Source organism: Mesoplodon bidens, assembly GCF_964165515.1.
Source record: "Mesoplodon bidens genome assembly, chromosome: 7".
Taxonomy (NCBI): domain Eukaryota; kingdom Metazoa; phylum Chordata; class Mammalia; order Artiodactyla; family Ziphiidae; genus Mesoplodon; species Mesoplodon bidens.
Window position 1 is genome coordinate 91,749,758 of NC_138164.1, and position 19,971 is coordinate 91,769,728.

Sequence of the window (19,971 nt, forward strand, 5' to 3'; positions counted from 1 at the left end):
AGGGCCGCGGTGTACCTACCGGCTGCAGAAGCCAGCTGCAGGGGTGTCTCCGCGTAGCTGTCCTCGCCACCAGTCACTGCCGAGCCCTCCACGTGGGCACCGGCGTCCAGCAGCAACTTCCAGGGCACAGGGAGGACACTTCAGTGTGGTAGGGAGTGTCTGGGGCATGTGCAGGGGAGGCTTTGGGGAGGGGCCTGTAGTTCCCTCCTGGGGCATGTGACCAAGGACCGGCTCACCCAGGCGTCCAGGCAACCAGAATTTTAGAACTCCTGGTTACCTTCAGGGCTCTAAGTGTCTAGAATCTTCACCTCCACTCCTGTGGCCTTGGACCAAGCCCCTAAGCTATAGGGACCTCTGAGCTATTTCTCCCGTTCAAACAGTTTCCTACAAACTGGCTGCAGTGATCTTTCTAAGAACTCACACAGATGAGCAGAAAAGAAGGCACCACCCCCCAATCAACCGGGGGAAACGGGGGCTCTGGAGGCAGCAGAGGTAGTGGGAACGGCAGGGGTGTTAGAGCTGAGTGCCAGTGCTGGCCACAGACCAGTGGGTGACCTGGGGCAGGTACCTCAACTCCCCAAACCTCAGTCTTCCTCATCTGGAAAATGCAAAAGAGGCCCGCCTTGCAGCCTTGCTGGGGATGAAGTGAAACGGTGCTCACCTCTCCATAGGGGCTCAATGACTAGTGGCTTTTAGGGTTCTCATCAGAGAGGTTCGGTGAGCTACCCAAGGCTGGGAAGTGCGGGGCTGGGGTGGAGCCTCCCTGTCTGGGACACCAGGTGGCCTCTCCCCATTCTAGCAAGGGCACGTCTTGCAGGGGACAGAGGGGGCAGGGCTAACAGATACCAAGCACTTCCAGCTGAGCCGGCTGGCTTTGCCTTGGGGCAGGGGTGGGTGACTTCAGCTCCATCTCACCTTTCCTGACCGGCTGCTCTGGAGGGAGCCGCCTTCCAACCCTCCCAGGTTTCCGGACACCAAAGCCCCCTCAGAGCCCGTGCTCGGCCGGCTAAGGCAACGCCGCGGCCCCGTCACCTGGAGACCAGGTCCGAGGGGCCCAGGCTGACCTCTCAGCCTACCCACAGCGTGGAGCATGGGGGCGGCTGTTGGTGGGAGGCTCCCGTCAGGCAGAAAGGGCACCTCTGCCTGAGCCAGTGCGCCAAGGTGGAAGAGGAAGAGGCCTGCCCGTCAGGGTGAAAATGGGCACCAGTCCAGGTGAGTCCAGGGCACAGCCCTGCAGGCCAGTCTGGGCTAGCGTGGAACTCTGCTCAGGGCCTTAGGAGGACGCGCACCAAAAAGCAGGCAGGATGTGGCAGTCAGCCCACTGACCACCATTTACTGCATCCCTCCTATAGGCCAGGCCTGGGTGCACAGCGATGAATAGGCCGGACATGACCCCTGCCCTCAAAGGCCCGGCAATCTAGCAGACAGCAAGGGTGGAATACGAACTCCCAGGAAGGAGTCTGGAATCCTGTGGGCCTGTGGCCTAAGGAGTGAAGGAGTCTGGGAGCCGAGTGGCAGTGTCACCATGCCCCATCCACAGCTTCCACTTCTAGGCCTGAACCCCCTCCTCACGCCAGCCACAGCTACTGGGACCAAGGTGGGCACAGTGTGGCTTGGCTTGACAGGCGAGCTGTGCCAATCTGAGTCCTCTTTCAGGAACTGGGGAGCTGAGAGACTACGCCTGCTACCGGGGAGGGGCTACCGGGGAGGGGCAGTACCGGAAGGACTGCATGATGTTTAGAACCGGCAGAACTCATAAGGGAGTAAAAACAGCTACGGTTGGAAAGATTACTGGAGGAGAGAAACGGAGCACACCTGCACAGATTCCAGATTCCAGCACGCCCCAGGACCCACCCACAGATGCAGAGACGCCAGGCAGGCCTGGTGCTACTTGGGCCTGCATCTTGCTCCCTAAAATTCTCACATGTATCCTCACACTGAAGCCTGCTCCTGGAGGCAGACCAGGTGGGTCTTTGCTGACCAAGTGAGCTACCGTTAACGAGCGTCTCTTGGTGTCTCTGACTCCAGGCTGCTGCTCACACAGGTAAGACTGGGGCTACGCCTGGGACTCAACCCACTCAGCAAGCTGGGGGCATGTTGCATACCTGGCAGGAGCTCACCTGGACCACAGAGATGTGTCCATGCAGCACAGCAAATGTCAGTGAGGTCCAGTGCCGGCTGTCAGGGTGGATGGAGGGGTGCCTGGGAGAGTTGCTTGGAACCTGGAAAAATACCACAAATGATCAGTGTTTCCTAGGTCAGTGACATTCCTGGGCAGGTGACACAGGTGCCTGAGCTAAGGGGAGCCCTGCAGGGATGGTGACTAGGAGTCAACTCAAGAGCTTTCTACGTTCGATTGGCAATGTCTGCCTGGAGTACCCTGTGGGAAAGGCTCAAAAGGATGTTCAATTAGTGATGTCTGCCCTGGGCAGAGAGATGGCAGAGAGGGAACACTATGCCTCAGAGGAAGGTAGAGCTAGAAGTATCTGGGGATGGTGGGGATGGCTGGGGATTCAGTTGATAAAATGGGACAGGTGCTACAGTAACAGAATTACAGCCATTCTCTCTGCTCGACTCCCCTCTGAGCTCACTTCCTCTCTGACAGAAAGTTCAAATCTTGAGGAAAAACCCTCTTTGCTAACTGTGATCTCTGTGCATCTTGCGTCTTCAGTCCTCTGAGACACGTCTAGTTGTCCAAAACATCACAGCTAGCATGGATGATGAAGACCCTGGGGTGTTCCCTTGCTGGGTTAGGAGCCCGGTGCAGACCTTGGGGGCTTTCTCACCTGGATGTCCAAGTTTGCTCCAGCATCAATTAACATCTGGACCATCGCTTCATCCCCAGCAGCACAGGCATACATCAGCGGCGTCATACCCTACATGAACCAAAGGCAGATGCTAAACTGTCTGCAAACAGAACATGAGGACACGTGTTCCATAGGTGTCTGACCCAGAAACCAGATCCAGCTCTTCCTGCTTGACCAGCTGCTCATCCTGAACAATCCTGTGTCTTGTGCTGAACAAGACAACCTGCCCCTCCTAGGCCCACTGGACGTATGACACCTGAAGGATGAGGAGGGGACATTTCCATGAGCACTACAGGTCGCCAGAAGGGCAAAGGGCACAGGCCCTATGGCCAGACTCCGGTGCAAAGGCTACTTCTGCTGTAAACTTTGTACAGGTTACTTGTACTCCTCTGTGCCTCAGTTTCTTTATCTTTAAAATGGGAATAACAACAGTATCTACCTCGTTGGGTTGTTGTAAAGAGTATGAGTTACTATGTATAAAGTGCTTAGTACAGCTAACTCAGGATAAGCTCACTAAGTAAAATAACACAACAACTCTATCACTGCTACTATGTTACACCGCCGCATCCAAACCCACCCCAGGCCCCGTGCTGGTAAATCACCGTGTGAAGTGACTTACATGCATGTCTCATTTAATGGCCATACCATCCTTATTAGGGAGGTTCTGTTGTTGTCCCCACTTCACAGGTGAGGAGCAGAGAAGGGGATTAACTTGCCCAACAGTCACACAGTAAGTAAGAGGATGAACTCAGCTGGAACCCGGGCCTGCCTCAGCTGCGAAGCTCTCCCCTGAGGCATCTCACGGAGGGTGGAGAGGTTGACTTTAACATCTCGTGCTGTGAGCAGCTCCGAGCTTTTCTGAAAGCTGAGGCCCAATCCCTCCCTGAGTTTAGGTGGACGATTAACAGAGCTGCCTCCCTGGCGGGGAATCTCCTCTGTGGCCAGTAATAGCAAAGGCAGCGGTGGAAAGTGTTATTCCACAGCTGGATGCTGGCAAGCGATTGTCTGGAGCCCCGCGATGTTACTTATTAGGTTATCTGTGTGTAGACAAGATCTCCTTACCTCATGAATCCTTGCCTAGTGCCCAGAGATAAAGAAATGGCCCGAGATTAATCATGGGTGAGAGGCCTTTTTACCCACAGATCATTCTGCAGACACTGAGGCTGAGGGAACAAACAGGACCGAACATTTAGAGAAAAGCCCACGGCCACCGAGTGAGAATCTGACTTTGTTTTATTCCCCTTGGCACATGCTTGACTTCTTTTTTCTCCACACATCTGTACATGATTCAGAGTGTAAACCAGGCTACAAGCCTTCTAAGGAGAAACTACTTTTTTGTGTGTGGGCCCCTCCCCACTGCAGGTACCTAAAGAGGCTAAATCAAAAGAGGCTGATTAACAGATTTCAGGGATGATCATCATCGTATCAACAACAGAAAACTGAACGAACATTTATTGAGCATGTACTATGTGCCTGATGCGAAAGCCTGATAACCCTGTGGGGCGGGTACTTTATTCCCACATCTTAGAGGTGAGGGGACAGGCTCAGAGGGGTGCTTGTCCAAGCTGTCACAGCTAGGATAGGAGGACTAAACTCCAGGTCCGTCTGAGGCTAGTGTCCATGGGCTTCCCCACCACACTGCTGGAGGAAGATGATGACCCCCAGGATGAAAGCCCCATAGCCTGCATTGACAGAGGCACCTCGGGGAGATCCCAGGACCCAGCCTGTCGCCTCCCGGAGCTCGGCTGCAGCATCCCTGTCTTAGCACGTGCCCGACTGTCCCGCCCCGATGCTCCTGCCCCCAGCATCTCCTTTCCCTGGAATGCCTTCCCCACTCCTCTCCAGTGCATCTGACCACCCCTCACTCCAGCTTGGCTCAGATCCCCCAGGAGGAAGCCTTCCCTGGCTGCTCAAGCCCGACCTGTCGAAGTCCACTCTGGCTTGGGTTCGCCGGGCGCCTCATCTGCTCTCTACCACGCTCTCATCTCTTCCGAGAGGGCTATGTGACCCTTCAGGTGGCATTTAACTTCCCTCATGCTTCTGTGTGGGTTTCTAAACCCATATAGGAAATCCATTACCTTTACATTGCAGAGCTCACAAAACTACATCAGATACACAAACTGCATCTTCCACAGTGGTGAAGAGCCTGGGGTTGGACCACTTGGGTTCTTCTAATCCCAGCTCTGCTCCTTACTAGTTGTGTGACCTCTGTACCTCAGTTTCCTCATCTATAAAATGGGGATGATACCTACATCATAGGGCTGTGGTCAAGATTAAATGAGTTACTCCGAACAATGCCTGGAACACAGTGAGTGCTATATAAATGTTACCTATTCACAGCAAAAACAAAAAACAAAGCGAGCCGAAAAACTCGAGTTCAATTCTACCTAAAATTGTTAATTGCCTCCAACACTTCCTACCCCCTTTTCTGGCTTCATTTAACGCCTTAGCACGTTTCACTGACATACTCTGTAGAGAGAGAGGGAGAGAGAGAGAGAGAGAGAGAGAGAGAGAGAGAGGGAGGGAGGGAGGGAGGGAGGGAGGGAGGGAGAGAGAGAGAGAGAGAGAGAGAGAGAGAGAGAGAGTGTGTGTGTGTGTGTGTGTGTGTGTGTGTTTTTCTTAGTATCTGTCTCCTCTAATGTTAACTCATGAAGGCAAGGATTTCTACAGGCCTGGAACGTGGCAGGCACACAGGATGCTCCAAATACAAGTCTCAGTGATTATGATCTAGAGCTCGCTATCAAGCTGACTCCTCTGGACTCTTTCCCAGCCCTGCACCCTATAGGGCAGCCTCCAGCCTTCCAGTGAGGGGAAGCAGAATCCCCGTTACAAAGGATTTCCAAGGGGTGTTAGGGAAGTCTCTGAGTTGACATTCTACCTGGATGGCAGCCCACATCTTAGAGCACAGAGCTGAGTGGGCGGGTCTCAGGTTTGGGACAGAAGGGACTGTGCCACCGGCTCCAGTGGTCACGAACCCCTGTGGACTCTGGTCCTGAGCCTGGCTGGCGGAGCGCTCAGAACGCACCTGGTCGTCCATGGTGTTCACCCCGTCGGGACCCAGGGCCTCGATCGCCTGGCTGATGAGGTCCGTCCTCCCGCAGTTGAGCATGCGGAAACCCAGGTCCTGGTTGAATTTTTCAGTAGCCGCTCGGGCATCCAGCCTCCGGAAGGAACTGAAACAGCATTCGGGTCTGCGCAGAAGAGACCGGGGTGTGTGAGCACGGCTCTTCCTGCTAGGACATGGCCTCCCTATGACAGGTGACACAACTCTGCTGGGCTGATGTGTGGTGTGAGGATGAGGCTGGCGGGGTAGGACTGGGAATCACTATCTAATCGGCAGTGACTGGCCTTGTCACGCTCGGTGACAGGAAGAGCACATACGTTGGCTGTTCTACAAACACGTTAAAGACGTGCTCTGAGCTCTTGGGAGCTGTCAGTTGTCGGAGACAAAGTTCCCATCTAACATAATCTCTCAGGGGACTGTTCTGAGGAGGAAGAAGCTCCAGCTTTCTGGACTTGGGCCACAGCTCTCGGCCGTACAGTTTCTGCACAGAGAAGGCGCACTCTCACTCCTCAGTCGTCGAGGCCGAGCTCCAGTTCTTGCCTCTCCACCCTCTCCCCTCAGCGCTTCCTGGTGAGGCCCCGAAGCACCGAAGAGACGGCAGAGAGTGGCCCAGACTCCCATTGCAGCCAAGCCATCCTACCAAGGAGAGTCACAGATAAAACCTGCGTCTGCAGAGGGCACACCGCAAGCTTCCAATAGGTGGCTTCAGCCTGGAGTCGTGATTAGGCCAAAGAGTAAAAAGTACATGCCACAGAACGAGGTCCTGGCATTTGCAATGGAGACAGAAGAAGACAAAAAAAAAAAAAAAAAGAAAGAAAGCAAGCCTCTTCCAGGTCAAGCATGGCCAGAGGAACGCTTCTCTGAAACAACTTCAGGAGGCCAGTCCAATACAAGAGAGGCACATTGGGAAGGTAACTAGGAGCCAGGGCTTGGGGCCATATGGGCCTGGGTTCAAATTCGGGCATGGTCACGTTGTTAGCTGAGTATCTCTGGGCAAGTTACTGTTCCTCCTGACCCTCAGCTTCTCCATCTGAAACATGAGCATTAAAGCCCCTTCTTCTCTGAGGTTGTCACAAGGACTGAGAAAATGCACGTAAAAAGGAAGGGCTCAGGGCTTCCCTGGTGGCGCAGTGGTTGAGAGTCCGCCTGCCGGTGCAGGGGACACGGGTTCGTGCCTGGGTCCAGGAAGATCCCACATGCCGCGGAGTGGCTGGGCCCGTGAGCCATGGCCACTGAGCCTGCGCGTCCGGAGCCTGTGCTCCGCAATGGAGAGGCCACAACAGTGAGAGGCCCGTGTACGGCAAAAAAAATAATAATAATAAAAAAAATAAAAAGAAAAAAGGAAGGGCTCAGAACCGGCCTGCACCTAGGAAGTGCTCCAGAAAACGGTGGCAACCGCAGGAAGGGGGGCCCACTTCTGCTGCGTACCCCCAAATGGCCCGAAGAGTCAGACTGCGAAAGCTCTCCCACCCAAATCCGAATGGGAGTCTGCTCTGCGGGCCCGACCCATGGCTGCCGAGGATGCATCCGAGGGCAGCCAAGGTCCAGAACACATCAGTTCTAACAGGTGGGCTTGTGCAGAGAGCACCTCAGCGCAGCTCGAAAGAACCGGCTGCAGCCCCTGCCTGCTGCCCGCTCCCGACCCAGGAGGAGGAGGGAGCAGCGACCGGGGGCTGGGCATGGAGACGCTCCCCCCCACCCCCCGCCTCCCTGGTTCCGTACTTGAGCTGCCGGGGCTCACAGTCCAGGCCGGGCAGCAGCAGCCGGGCCGCCTGCCGGATGTCGCCGCTGTCCACGGTGAGGCCGCGGCGGTGCTCCGCGTAGGTGATGGCCACGCGCATCCACTCCATCAGCGGCGGCAGCAGCATGAAGGGCCTGGGAGGCAGCAGAGGGAGGGGGTCAGGCCTGGGCGGGCTGCTCCCTGAAGCACAGAAGGGGACCCCCTTGAGCACCCACTCTCGGGACGGCCGCGGAGGCTGGTCCCCTGTAGCCTTCCGGCTGCGGGCGGTGGAGGGGGCCTGACTCTTCTCCTCACGGACAGCGCGATCTGCCTCATTCTACAGGAACGCTGTCAGGACCCGGAAGGAATCCCTGTCATGGGCCACGAGCAGAGCCTGAGGGCCTTAGGTGGCCCATCAAGGAAGGGGCTTGCCAGCATGTGGAGCTGGGGACTCCTGTGCCCTCCACAGAATTCAGACGGGGTCTCCCTCCCTGCAGAGGGGAGAGGATGCCTGCCTTCTGGGTGCTGGGGTGCAGAGGGAAGAGTCGAGCAGACCCAGGCTCCAAACCCAGCTGTGCCCCTGCATCACCACAGACAACACCCCGAGGCTGTTTTCTTCTTCACCTGTGAGACGGGGCAGTCCCCACTTCTCAGGATCATCGTGAGGCCATGGGAGACGACACATGGCACACTACCTGTGTGTGGTGGACAGCCACTCCCTCCTCCACTGACCCCCGGGCTGAGGTGGGCCTATGTCGCTGCCTGTGGCAGGCAGGGTGGCCCCAGGCTGGTGCCCGAGGTCCTCCAGGGAGGACCTGTCCCAGGATCTATGTCACACCCAGAACCCATGGCCACGGTGTGGGGCAGCTAGGAGGAGGCAGGGAGAGACGGTTGGTTCAGCAAGGCCTCTGAGCTACAAACTCAGGGGGCACCAGTGTTCTGGGTGCCAGCAGGCGGCACCATTCACAGGACAGCGACTAGTGCTCCCTGGTGCTGAGCAATACCATGGTCCTGCCACTCAGGGCCGGTCCCTCCCGGCCCCAGGCCCTGCTGTCCCCACCCCACCAAGCTTGACTCCTGTCCTCCGCCCATTCTGGCCCATCTCCCATGGTGAAGACCTCGGAAGACCACTCCACAGCCCAGCAGACCCCATGCTGTGGAGCGGCCCCGACAGCCGGTCTTGGCTTCATGCCTACCGCCCCCCATGCCCCCTCCACACCCCACTTCACCTGATACCCTGGGATCCTTGTGTGTTAGGCCCTTGCTGTCACCATCTTTCCCCTAGACATACAGAGAGGTACTCTGGCCAGGAAGATGACCTCCATCCTCTCCCCTCAGCTCCTGAGTAAATCAACTGCAGGGAATCACCTAAAGATGCCCTCACATGACTGATCTCAGATCTCAATAGCTTAGGTCATCTTCGAAGTTTGCAAAGTTTCTCTTCTTGAGGGCAAAGGATGCTTTCATTTATTTATTTATTTATTTATTTAAAAAGAGAATCACATGGGATTCTTGAAAGTGGTTCATTTGGAAATTCTTTTGATGTCCCGGTTCTGTCATTTCTGAAAATATTTCTAGGTTTGAGCCATTTCACTGGTGCACTGAGTGTACCGATCGCTATGGTGACAAGACGGCCACAGGCTGGGAAAGCCTTGTAGCCTTGGCCTTCAAGGATGCCCAGAACCTCACTCAACTTACTTTCCAAGCCTGGCTCACACCTTTCATCAGGACACACCTGACCATCAGGCATTCGTGGTTCTCAAGCCCACCCTTCCCGTTCCCACCTCCTCACAAGAACGAACCAGCTCTCACCTCTGCCCATCCAGATCCTGTTTATCCTTCAAGGCTTAGTTCCAATGCCATTTCTTTCTAGAAGCCTTCCCACATCCCTTTTCCAAAGAAAATAATCTCTTCCTTCTCCAAGATCCCTTAGAATTCTATTCCAGAATGAATGCATCTCATCTTCCTGACTAGATTGTTCCTCTTCAGAACAAGAATGATGCTTTCATCATCTCTGGTTCTCTAAAATATACCCAGCACAGGGCTTCCTGTGGCGCAGTGGTTGAGAGTCCACCTGCCGATGCAGCGGACGCGGGTTCGTGCCCCAGTCCGGGAAGATCCCACATGCCGCCGAGTGGCTGGGCCCGTGAGCCATGGCCGCTGAGCCTGCGCGTCCGGAGCCTGTGCTCCGCAGCGGGAGAGGCCACAACAGTGAGAGGCCCGCGTACCGCAAAAAAAAAAAAAAAAAAAAAAAATATATATATATATATATATATACACACACATACCCAGCACAGGTCCTAGACACAACAGATCCTCAATAAACCAAATGACTGCAAGGATGGCTAAGCATCAGGAACGTGGCATAATGCATCCAAGTTATCAGTTCTGGACCAAGTCCTGTTTCTGCCCAGAAAAGAATGGCATATACTTTTCAGAGTCACAACGTGGACTCGTTAGAGTGGGAAGCCAGGACCCTGTTGGGGGGAGCTTGTAGAATCCAGGAAGGAACAACAATCCCTTTGTGAATTACTCCCGTTTCCAAGATCTTCTTTAATTGTGAACGCCCATTTGAATTCCCCCCAAATGTTATTTTGGAATTTTACAATTCTTACACTCCAATGCTACAAGTCAAGCTCAGAGACATACTTCTACATGTCAGTCCTTCTGATCCAAGGGGAAGGTTTTATCTAAACCACCAGCATTGGAGATTGAAGGGTAAACAAAAAGGCAGTTCCTGGATTTGCCAGCCATTCTTCCCTATTGTGGCCAACACCCAAGACAAAGAGCCAAGTGTGGCCACGAACGCTCTAAGCAGCATCTCCCAGCTGCACTACGGGAAATCCAAGAGGGAACTCAGGAAACCATGAAGTCTAATCAGATGGTGTCATGATTCATTCTCCCGCCTTGTGCCTCTTATAACTCGGCACATGAAAAGATGCAGTGTTGATAACAGGTGGGTGGATACTGGGAATTGGTTCATTCAGCCTCCATTTTACCATCCTAGCTGAAGACATGGAAAATTGAAAACTACATTTCCCAGACTTCTTTGCAAATTAGGCTTCACCACCAAGACGTAGCTGCATGAGATCTGGTCAATGGATGTGAGGCAGAGGCCACCTTTGTGTCCCCTTTGCTTGTTTCTGCTAGCAAGCCAACTCGTAAAACATGAGGGATTTTTTTTTTTCCCCCTACAGAGCATTCCGGTGTCCATTTCCCAACTTCCTGAGTGCTCCAGAGGCAGCCGTACTGCTCTTGAAGGCAAGGGCAGAAACTTCTTGACTCCAGCTTCAATCCTGAATTGCAGTTTCCAGGGTTATCTCAGAGGGAGTAGTCCCCCTGAGAGCAAGTTTTGTATTGTCCTTGGGGTCATTCCTGGAGGTTCAGCCTTGAACCTGCTCCTTGAGTCCTTCCAATGATTCTTTTGGCACCTAATTCCCCGCATTAAATCCCTTCCTGTTTAAAACACCTAAGGTGTTTTCTGTTTCCTGAATTGCACACTGATTAATATTCTCAACATACAAAAATCCTTCAGGGTTAAAATTGTCACTCTGCCTCTGGGGTGGTGGCCGGTGCCCACCTGTCCACAAACAAGGCCATTGCAGCCCCCAAATGACCCCTTCAGGCCTTTCTCCTTGGTCTACCCACCTCCCTGACCTGCGGCCCATAGGAAGGTAAAATGACAAGCAATTCGTGGACTTTCTCAGTAACATCCTTCCCTTGGCCTGTGGGTTCCAGGCTACTATTTCCTTTCTGATAATTTCACCTAGCCCACTGGGCATGCTGAGAAACTGGCCTGCATTCCTGGACATTCTGGAAAATCCCTATAAAAACTCCCATCTGTACCGGCCATGGCTGCATCCTAACTGTGGAGTGAAAAGGCTCTAGAGGAGCAAAGCTGGGAATGACTGAGTATGCGTCATCCCCAGGGTCTCTCTGCTTGGTTCCCTCCCAGAGAAAAAAGCCTGCTTCCCTCTTCTTGCCTTTTCCCTAGGCTGAGTGTGGCTGCAAGCCACTGACTTTCCCCTTTGCTGGGTCTGGCACCACGGAATAGCGGTTCTCAAGCACTTTGGCCTCAGAATCCCCTTTGTACTCTTACACATTACTGAGGCCCCCAAAGAGCTTTTATTTATGTGTATTGTTCTAGCGCTAATTATTGTATCAGAAATTAAAACAGAGAACTTCAAACATCTCAGAGAACTTCAAACTTCAAACACAAACTCATATCCCGTCAGCCATCAGAGTGATACTATGCTCATATGTCACATAGCTTCTGGAAAACTCCCTGGAAACTTGTGAGAAAATGAGTGAAAAGGCAAATAACACCTTATTATTGAGTATAATTTTGACCCTGTGGACTCCTGAGAAGTCTCATTGAGAACCACTGCCTTAGACAAATGTAGTCGATCCCTAAGGCAAGGCCGCTCTCAGGCGTGGGGCTGGGATTCTGTCCCAGTCCAGCCAATTCTAGAATGGTGTGTGCTTTATATGCATGCTCCCGGCCTAAGGATCTGAGGATCCCACACTGAATCCTCACTGGGAGACAGCCCTAGTTTTACAAAGCAACCGAACTGGCTCTGTAACCTTGGGCAGATCATTACCTTCTTTGGGCCTGTTTTTCTTTTAAAGATGGTGTTAAGTCAGTGGTTTCTAGACAGTTTCCATCATGAGAAACCCTTTTGCTGTTATTTCACAGCCTCCACATGACAACAGCTGTACCTACTATACAGAGGTCAAGAGCATAGGCTCTGGTGGCCGACTGCCCTAGGCTGCAATCCATTGCACTCTCAATGAATTAAATTGTGATCGGGTGCAAGTTATTTTATCTCCCTTAGCCTCAGTTGCCCCATCAGCAAAATGGGTATAAATAACAGGACCACCTCACAAGATGGTCAGAAGTTATGTACATAAAGGGCTTAGCACAGCATTTGGCACATGGTAAGTTCTTGGTAAAGGTTAACTATTACTACCATTTTAGTGTCTGTCGATAGAGAAAATACATAATAGCAGAAAAGGCTATAGGAATCTGGTCCTATTAAATGCCTCAGCTCCAGCCTTCTTCAAGTCCAGCCAATTCCCTCTCCACACACCCCAACCCTCCAGCAAGTATAAACATGTAAAGCTTGCAGAAGCCTGCCAGCGAGCTGCCCACCACCCACTCATAAAACAGAGCAACAAACACAACCACTGTGTGGAGTGTGATCTGGAGACCGTTTCTGGCAGTGCAGGCCCTCGGCCTTGGCTGTCAAGAACCTTGAAGAGGGGAAGGGACAACGACAACACAGACCCAGGGGCCACGGGGTCAGAAACATGCGAGGTGGTGACGGGGTGCGCACGGGATGACTGTGAGGGACCTGCCGCCCCTAAATGCCGTTGGCGGCCTAACCAACCTCAGAAACACCACACACGTGCGCACGCGCACGCGCACACACACACACACACACACACACACACACACACACGCATGCAAGCGCATCCGCATCCGGTCAGGCTGCTACCGTGACAAACAAAGCCACTTAAAAGGGTCACCGACTGGGAGCATTTGTCTTTGTGTGCGTAAAATAGCAACTAATGTCACGAGGGGGAGGTGTAAAATACACCAAAGAAAACGGGTCTTTAACAGGAAGGGGGGTGAAGAGGAGGAAATAGAGACCTGGGGAGGCCGAGCATCTCACCCAAGGTCACAGAGCCCTTCAGCAGCAACAGGGGGCCCAGTCCCATGTGTCATGACTCAGTTTCTCTTCCTCTCTCTTTAAATTAATCATACAGATGAGCCTGAGAATATCAAGCCAATAGGCTCACAAGGCCCTTCAATAGGACCAGGCCTGCAAAAGCCATTTTTTCCCATTAAAAAAATGAAAGAGAATAAACTTCTTAAGGCCTTGGTTTTAAGAGGTCCCTGCAGCCTGGGGAAAAACAAAAACCTCTGCCCCACTCAGCAAGCATATGATTTATTGGGATTACAGTCCTATAAGCAGTGTCTTAACAGCATGAAACAGGAAACGCCTCCAATTTCCAGCTCAAAGCAGGCTCTGTTCTTCCTTGAGGTGGGCAGGGGCCTTGGGGAGAGAGTCAGGTTGGTAGCTGGGGCACAAGCCTGGAACTGGAGGTCCAGGCGTGAGAAGGCCTTGTGCCTCTGTCCCCAGCTGGCAAGCCAAGTCTGGGGCCAGCAGGTATGTCCCCTCTGCGCCCACCCATAAGGACTGGGTTCAAATACTCAGGCAGGCAGATCTGGGAGGTGCCCACTGGCTGGGCAGGGCCTCGAGACCTGGCCTGAGCTCAGCCCTGGGAAACCGGGCTGTGGTTTCTTAACTTCCACCGTTGGCTGGGAGGACACAGGACTCTGGGGCACGGGCCTGGCTGGGAGGGTCTGGGGAGGCCCATGATGCCTTAGAGCCCACCCTGCCTGTGAGTACCCTTAGTCTAGGAAAGGAATCTCACAGGGACCAGCTACACAGCTGCAGGTGATGGTCAAGGGAGGGGGTAGCCAGAATGTCTCCCACCCTCAGCCCTAAATTCTTGCACCGACTCTGCCCCACCTTCAGTGGGAACCACTGCTGAGCACTGGCGTTGAATGGGGTGACCTTCCCCCGAATCCATCCTTCTCACGGACCTTGCTGGGAAGCATGCCGCTTCCACGCCCTAACCTGCTGTGTCGCCTGGGCTGGGAGCTGGCAAGTTGGCACCGTCAGGAACCTGAGAAGATGCCAAGCTTTTCCCAATCAAGTGACGGCTCTTCAAGCAGAGACTGCTCTAGGAAGGTCAAGGTCGGCTCTGCGCTGCCAGCTCTGAGGCCCTCACCACAGGTCCCCCAAGATTTCTGGAGGGCCACGGTGGCCGAACACCAAGCCAAGGCATCCATGGAGAATGAAGCCAACATCGTCCCAAATGAAGTCAGATTCCACTCCCAGTACAAAGGAAGCAATTCTAGTCTGGTTCACATCTTGGACTAATTCCTTTTCTAGAATTGCTTGGTAAACCAGAATGGTTTGGCTCAGCTTGGAGTCAGAGCCCGGCAGGCACCTCTCTTCTGACCCCGGGGCCTATCTCCTCTGGCAGCCCGGCTGCCTCAGACCCTGGAGCTGACCCCTGGCAGAACCTCCACGTGGGGTCAGGTGACTTCTGTTAGAGGCAGGACTTAGGACTTTCTTCTGGGAAATACACTTTTCTTATTAAAACCCATCTGGTACAGATTAGAGGCACTAGAAAAACCCCCAGTTGCTCAGATATGCATATGGATATAAATTTAGATTACAACCAAGTCATGATTAGCTGTGAACGATTTCCCTGCCTCTTCCCATTGGTTGCCCGTCAGGGAACCTAAACATGAGCTGTGGGATGGGAGGCCAATTGGGTAACAATCGGGGCATCCTGGCCTGGCTCTGAGGCATCCAGGAATAACTGGGAAACACAAACAACTAACGTGTACAGAGCATTTGCTAAACACGTGGCACTGTTTTAAGCCCTTTATATCTATTGACTTCTTTCATCCTCATATCTACTTTATGAAACAGGTACTATTATTATCCCCATTGTACGCATGGAGAAACTGAGGGCTGGAGAGGTAAAGTAACTTGCTCCAGGTCACGCACCTAGTAAGTGGCAGAGCTGGGATGTGGTCCCAGGCGGGGTACACCCCGTGTCCAATCTCCCAAAGAGCATACTCCACTGCCACTTAGCTTAGTAAGTTGGCCCTGGCTTTCCATTTTTCTGGACCTGGACATCTTGGGGATGATGAGCATTAGGCATAGTTAACCATGTAGTCTGTCATCCAAGCTGGACAAATCTTGAGAGGGAAAAGGAGTGCTATTGCCAACAACACTGGGACAGCAGGCGTACATGAGAAGTGTCTCAGGCAAACACAAACACCTGGTCACCCTGGCATTAGGCACTGGGGTCAGGCACCTTGCCTGGCTCATGGGTCTCCTCCAGGCAGTGGGAGGTCCTCTCTGCCCACCTGCCCTGAGCCTGGTCCCCATTCTGCCCTCAGCACTGCACCCTCACAGCACTTAGCCCATTTGGTATCATTTTGTTTGTTCGCATTCTTTTTGTCTGCTTTCCCCTCAGGCTATAATTTCTCTGAAGGCAGAGACTGTTCTACTTACTGATGCTGCCCAGACCCTAGCACAGAAGCCCATGTTAGAAACTCAACCTTTGAATTCAGAAATGCATAGCCCAGGGAATTCCCTAGCGGTCCAGTGGTTAGGGCTCCACGCTCTCACTGCCGAGGGCCTGGGTTCAATCCCTGGTTGGGGAAATAAGATCCTGCAAGCCACGCGGCATGGCCAAAAAAAAAAAAGAACAGAAAACAGAAATGCATAGAACGTTTCTCACTCCTAGAGGTAAAGCCCTCTGGCTGCTAACATGTTCTCAGGGGTCTGCTCTTACTCCAGAACTCTCTGCAGGTCTCCCGAGCTCTAAGTCAGGTAGATGAGCTCCTGAAATGGGGAAGTGCTTCGTCTTCCATTCTTGGAGGCTTGGGCTGGCTTGGGTATTAACAAATGGTTCTCTTCAGAAAAAAAGAAAATATTTCCCTGATAAAAAGATAAGCATTCCACAGGAGAATTTTCTACCCAGGAACAGCTTCCTGGGGGAGCTTGGCTGACTGGGGCTAAGGTGGTTTCTGGGAGGGCAGCTAGGATGGCACGTGGAGCCGTCTCAGGGAGGGGACGGCAGGTGTGGTTCGGCAGATGTCCATGTGGCCTTGAGCCGTGATGGAGGGGACACGGCCATCTGTCTTTGGTAACTGGGCCTGACTCCAGGGTGGCCTCTTATGTGGGTGGGATGGTACAGATTTCACTGGAGACTGCATGCGGGCACCACCCCTCCACCCTCTCCCCTACAGCAGGGAGGGCTCTGAGTGCTGCAAGGGCCAGGGCATCTATCTGGCCCATTTCTCAGGCCAAGGCTTCCTTGTGTGGGGGCCTGGCCGGCAGGCGGCCTAACTGGCAGGTGGCTGGCAAAGCAGGCCAGAGTATCGCTGTTTCCCACACAAGTGGAATGGAGCTGGGTGAGAAAGCAGGCCTCCCTCTCTCCGCTTGGCTGGGGTGTGGCTCCCTTGGCCTCCCGGCTGCACCTTACCTTCGGGGCTCACTGCTGCATGGAGATGCAAGAGACTCAGAATCACCCAGGCTCGGCGTCTGTGATGGCTGACAAGAGACCACAGCTCTTTCACCCTGTGGAAGCCAGACAGTCAAGGGCCTCCAACCTGTTCAAACACACGCCCCTTCTTTTGAACACACGCTTTCAGAATCATGGTGAGGACACTGCCACCAGCGATTGGCCTCTGCCAGCAAGTCAGCTTGGGAGGACCCTACGGCTTAGCTCTCCTGCTTCACTGACCCAACAGGCAGCTGCTGGGCAGTGGGCCAGGGGTGGGGTCATTTATTTAGAGTCTCTGAATAGGTGTTCCTGTCCGGATTCAGCTGAGTATTCTCACACAGCACCCGCCTTCCCTACCCACCCCACAGTCTAAGGCAGAAAGGTGACCCATTCACACCGTCAGGTAAAGAGTTTCCAGAAACTTCCAGAAGGAGGTAGAGGCACGGGGCTCTTGAGGCCTGGCAGAGATGCACGTGTGCAAGGTGGAGATTCCCGACTGGCAGCTAGTGGCTTTGACCTGAGCTGGAGACGGCGGTGCACTCTAACCCAGCCAGAGGAAAAGGCTCCCAGCACTTGACCCTGCTTTCTGCACCCACGGCCCAACTGCAGCCTCAGGGGAGACGCTGGCACTGGCTTCTGAGCAGCAAAACCACATTGCTAAGATTTGCTGAGGGCCTACTACGTGCCAGGTAAGCAAGAGGCCATTCTGAAAACATTACCCTCTAACACAGCCACCCTGCAACGGTGTTTTACAAATGTGGAAACCAAGGCTTTGAGAGGTTTGGACACACGTCTGAGGTCACATAGCTAGCCAATGGCAATCTGTCTGGCTCTAAAAAGAGAGATTCCGAGGTCCTTCCTGAGACCAAACTGCCATACGCAAAGTGCTCTGAGCCTGCTGGCTGGTGGAGAACTGGAAGGCAGGGCATGAAGGAGAAAAGAGTCGCCCCATTGCGCCCACTGCCCCATTCTGACCAACTCCAGCCTCCGCGCCCACAGCCTCCTCAGTCCTGAAGGCAGCAGGGAACGGGGTGCTGGGCTGGGCCCCAAAGGGACACTCCGGACCCCTTGAGAGCTTTCTTCCCCCAAATCTCAAATATTAAAGCAGCAAAGGAAGCGGCTGTCAGAGGCAATTGGTCTTGAGGGAGGAGGGAAATCTGGGGAGCCGGCTGGCAGGCAAGTAGGAGCAGGCCAGAAACCAGCCCAGCTGGACTCCAGACATTGCCCGAACGCCTATCCTGGCCCATCCTCGGTGTCTGCAAAGTCCACAGCTCAGCCTAGGAAGCCGCCTTCTGTAAGAAAGCAAACTCCATTCCCTTGACTTGGGACTTCCCAGCACCCAGGCGCCCTCTGGGAGACAAAGGGCATTGTGGCGGCCCGTGATGAAAACACCCCTGGGGCTGGCAGTTCCCAGTCTTCTTCTTCTCTTTGGGGACCGGGAGGGCGCAACAATGGGACAGGAAATCACACGCAACAGGCAGCCCCGGGGGCATTTGTCAACAGCTGGGTCGGGATCCTGTTCTTTCTCCAGCCCCTGTTACCTGGCACTGCCACTTCGTCTGTCCCCCATCCCTGGCTCACTCCTTCTCGGATGCTGGACAGATTCCCACTCTCTCTGGCCACCCAGAGCCAGCGAACTCAAGCCTGTGGGGGAAGAGGCCCTGAGTGGTTGAGAGCGAGCAGCCCAAGTCACACTGGGCAGGAGGTGCTGATGGAGACCGATTCCCAGGGTCTTCCTCTCTCCCCCAGGAGGCGGGGGGGGGGAGGTCTCACCCCCCTCCGCTGACACTGTGAATTCACTGCCTTCTTATGGTTGGACCTCCCTGCCTGAGCTCAGATTTGTCTGTTCCTAGCTGTGACCTTGGGTGCCCCTCTTACCCTGTCAAGGCCTCAGTCTGCTCTTCTGTAAATGGGAGTGGAAACGGCTTCCTCCGAGAGCTTGTGAAGATGTGCCAGAGAGTTGTGTGTTTAAAGTGCTTTATAAACTGTAAAGATTTGTCCAGATGCTTCTAACCCATGTAAACATAAATCAGGTCATATCACTCCTACGCTTAACACTCAGCGACGGCAGCCTGTCTTGTGCAGGCACTGTGGCCAAACCAGCAAGTGAGGGGCCAGGGGCACGACTGCACCACTAACTTCAGAGTGCTTGACTTGCTGCTCAGTCTTTGAACCAATGGGTGGATGAAATCCAGTTTTTAGAGTTCTTTGAGATTCTCGGGTGGTGGGTTGCGATAAATCCAAAGTCTGTACATATCTCTGTTCAAAACTGTCTTCACTGAATTAAACCTTTGGACCATCTGGTCTACCTCATCTTCTCTGTCATTTGCCTGGTTCCCTGGCTACAGTCAGGGGTGGATTAAGAGGGAATTAAGGGCAGCGATTGAAGGAGGTATATATGAGGGGGAAAGAAAACATGCACTCTGAGTAGATGTGATTTTTAAATTCACCATTGTTTTGGGTTATTTATGCATTAAACATGATTTAGTTATTTGAGTCCCTTCACAGGTTTATGAAAACAGTAATTATACTGATAATCGCAGCCATCACATATGAAGAGCTTACTCTGTGCTAAGTCCTTTCAATGGATTACCTCATTTGATCCCTGTAAAAACCTATGTAAGTAGATCAAGCCATTTTCCATTAAAAGCTGGGGAAACTGAGGCCTGAGAAACTAACTTGCCCATAGTTACACAGCTAGTAAACGAGAGAGCAGAGACCCCATAGATGGTCTTTCTGACTCCAAAAGTCCAACCTTTAGGCTCTATAGCCTATTTCACTAACCAAACAAAATATTTAACTGCCTACTCTGCACCAGGGAATGTTCTATGTGCTGGAGTCACAGTGGTAACCCCGGACCCACAGTGCCTGCCTTCTAGAGGGGTGAGGAGGAGGCAGAAAGGGAAGTCAACAAATTCACAGACAAGGTAACTTCAGACAGAGGAGGGTGCTCGGAAGGAAATAAAAAGCAGATAAGAGGATGGAGAATGACTGGGGGTGGGAGGGACAGCTCTCTCGGTGTACGGCAGACCACAGACGAGTCACTTCAGAGGTCACTGGATGCACCAGCCTGGGAAACACATGGAAACAAGTACTTAATTCACCCGATAGCTATTTTTATTTCTTTTGCTTCCATTTTGGGTAAGCAGATGGAAATTCAATGCACAAAAGGGGGGAGTGGAAAGAGAGAAAAGAGCTTAACATTGCAAATCTGCTTGAAATGGTATTTAAGGGAACCACAAGTCAGGAGCATAAAGCCACCAGTGCCATCATCTCTA

The 19,971-nt window shown here is 53.2% G+C and overlaps 1 protein-coding gene across 2 annotated transcripts in view; it reads right to left on the minus strand.

Annotated features, from left to right (window-relative positions):
• The window catches only part of ABTB2 (ankyrin repeat and BTB domain containing 2), a 181,333-nt gene that overhangs the window by 14,416 nt on the left and 146,946 nt on the right, over window positions 1-19,971 (minus strand). Inside the window, exons 4-8 of one of the 2 annotated variants that reach the window (XM_081241357.1) lie at window positions 7,594-7,746; window positions 5,833-5,998; window positions 2,787-2,876; window positions 2,121-2,222; window positions 20-116 (exon numbers count right to left, since the gene is read on the minus strand). In XM_081241357.1, coding sequence (XP_081097483.1) covers window positions 20-116; window positions 2,121-2,222; window positions 2,787-2,876; window positions 5,833-5,998; window positions 7,594-7,746 — 608 coding nt within the window. Of the gene's footprint in view, window positions 1-19; window positions 117-2,105; window positions 2,223-2,786; window positions 2,877-5,832; window positions 5,999-7,593; window positions 7,747-19,971 lie in introns of both variants that reach the window. The other variant, XM_081241356.1, reaches the window with a different exon arrangement.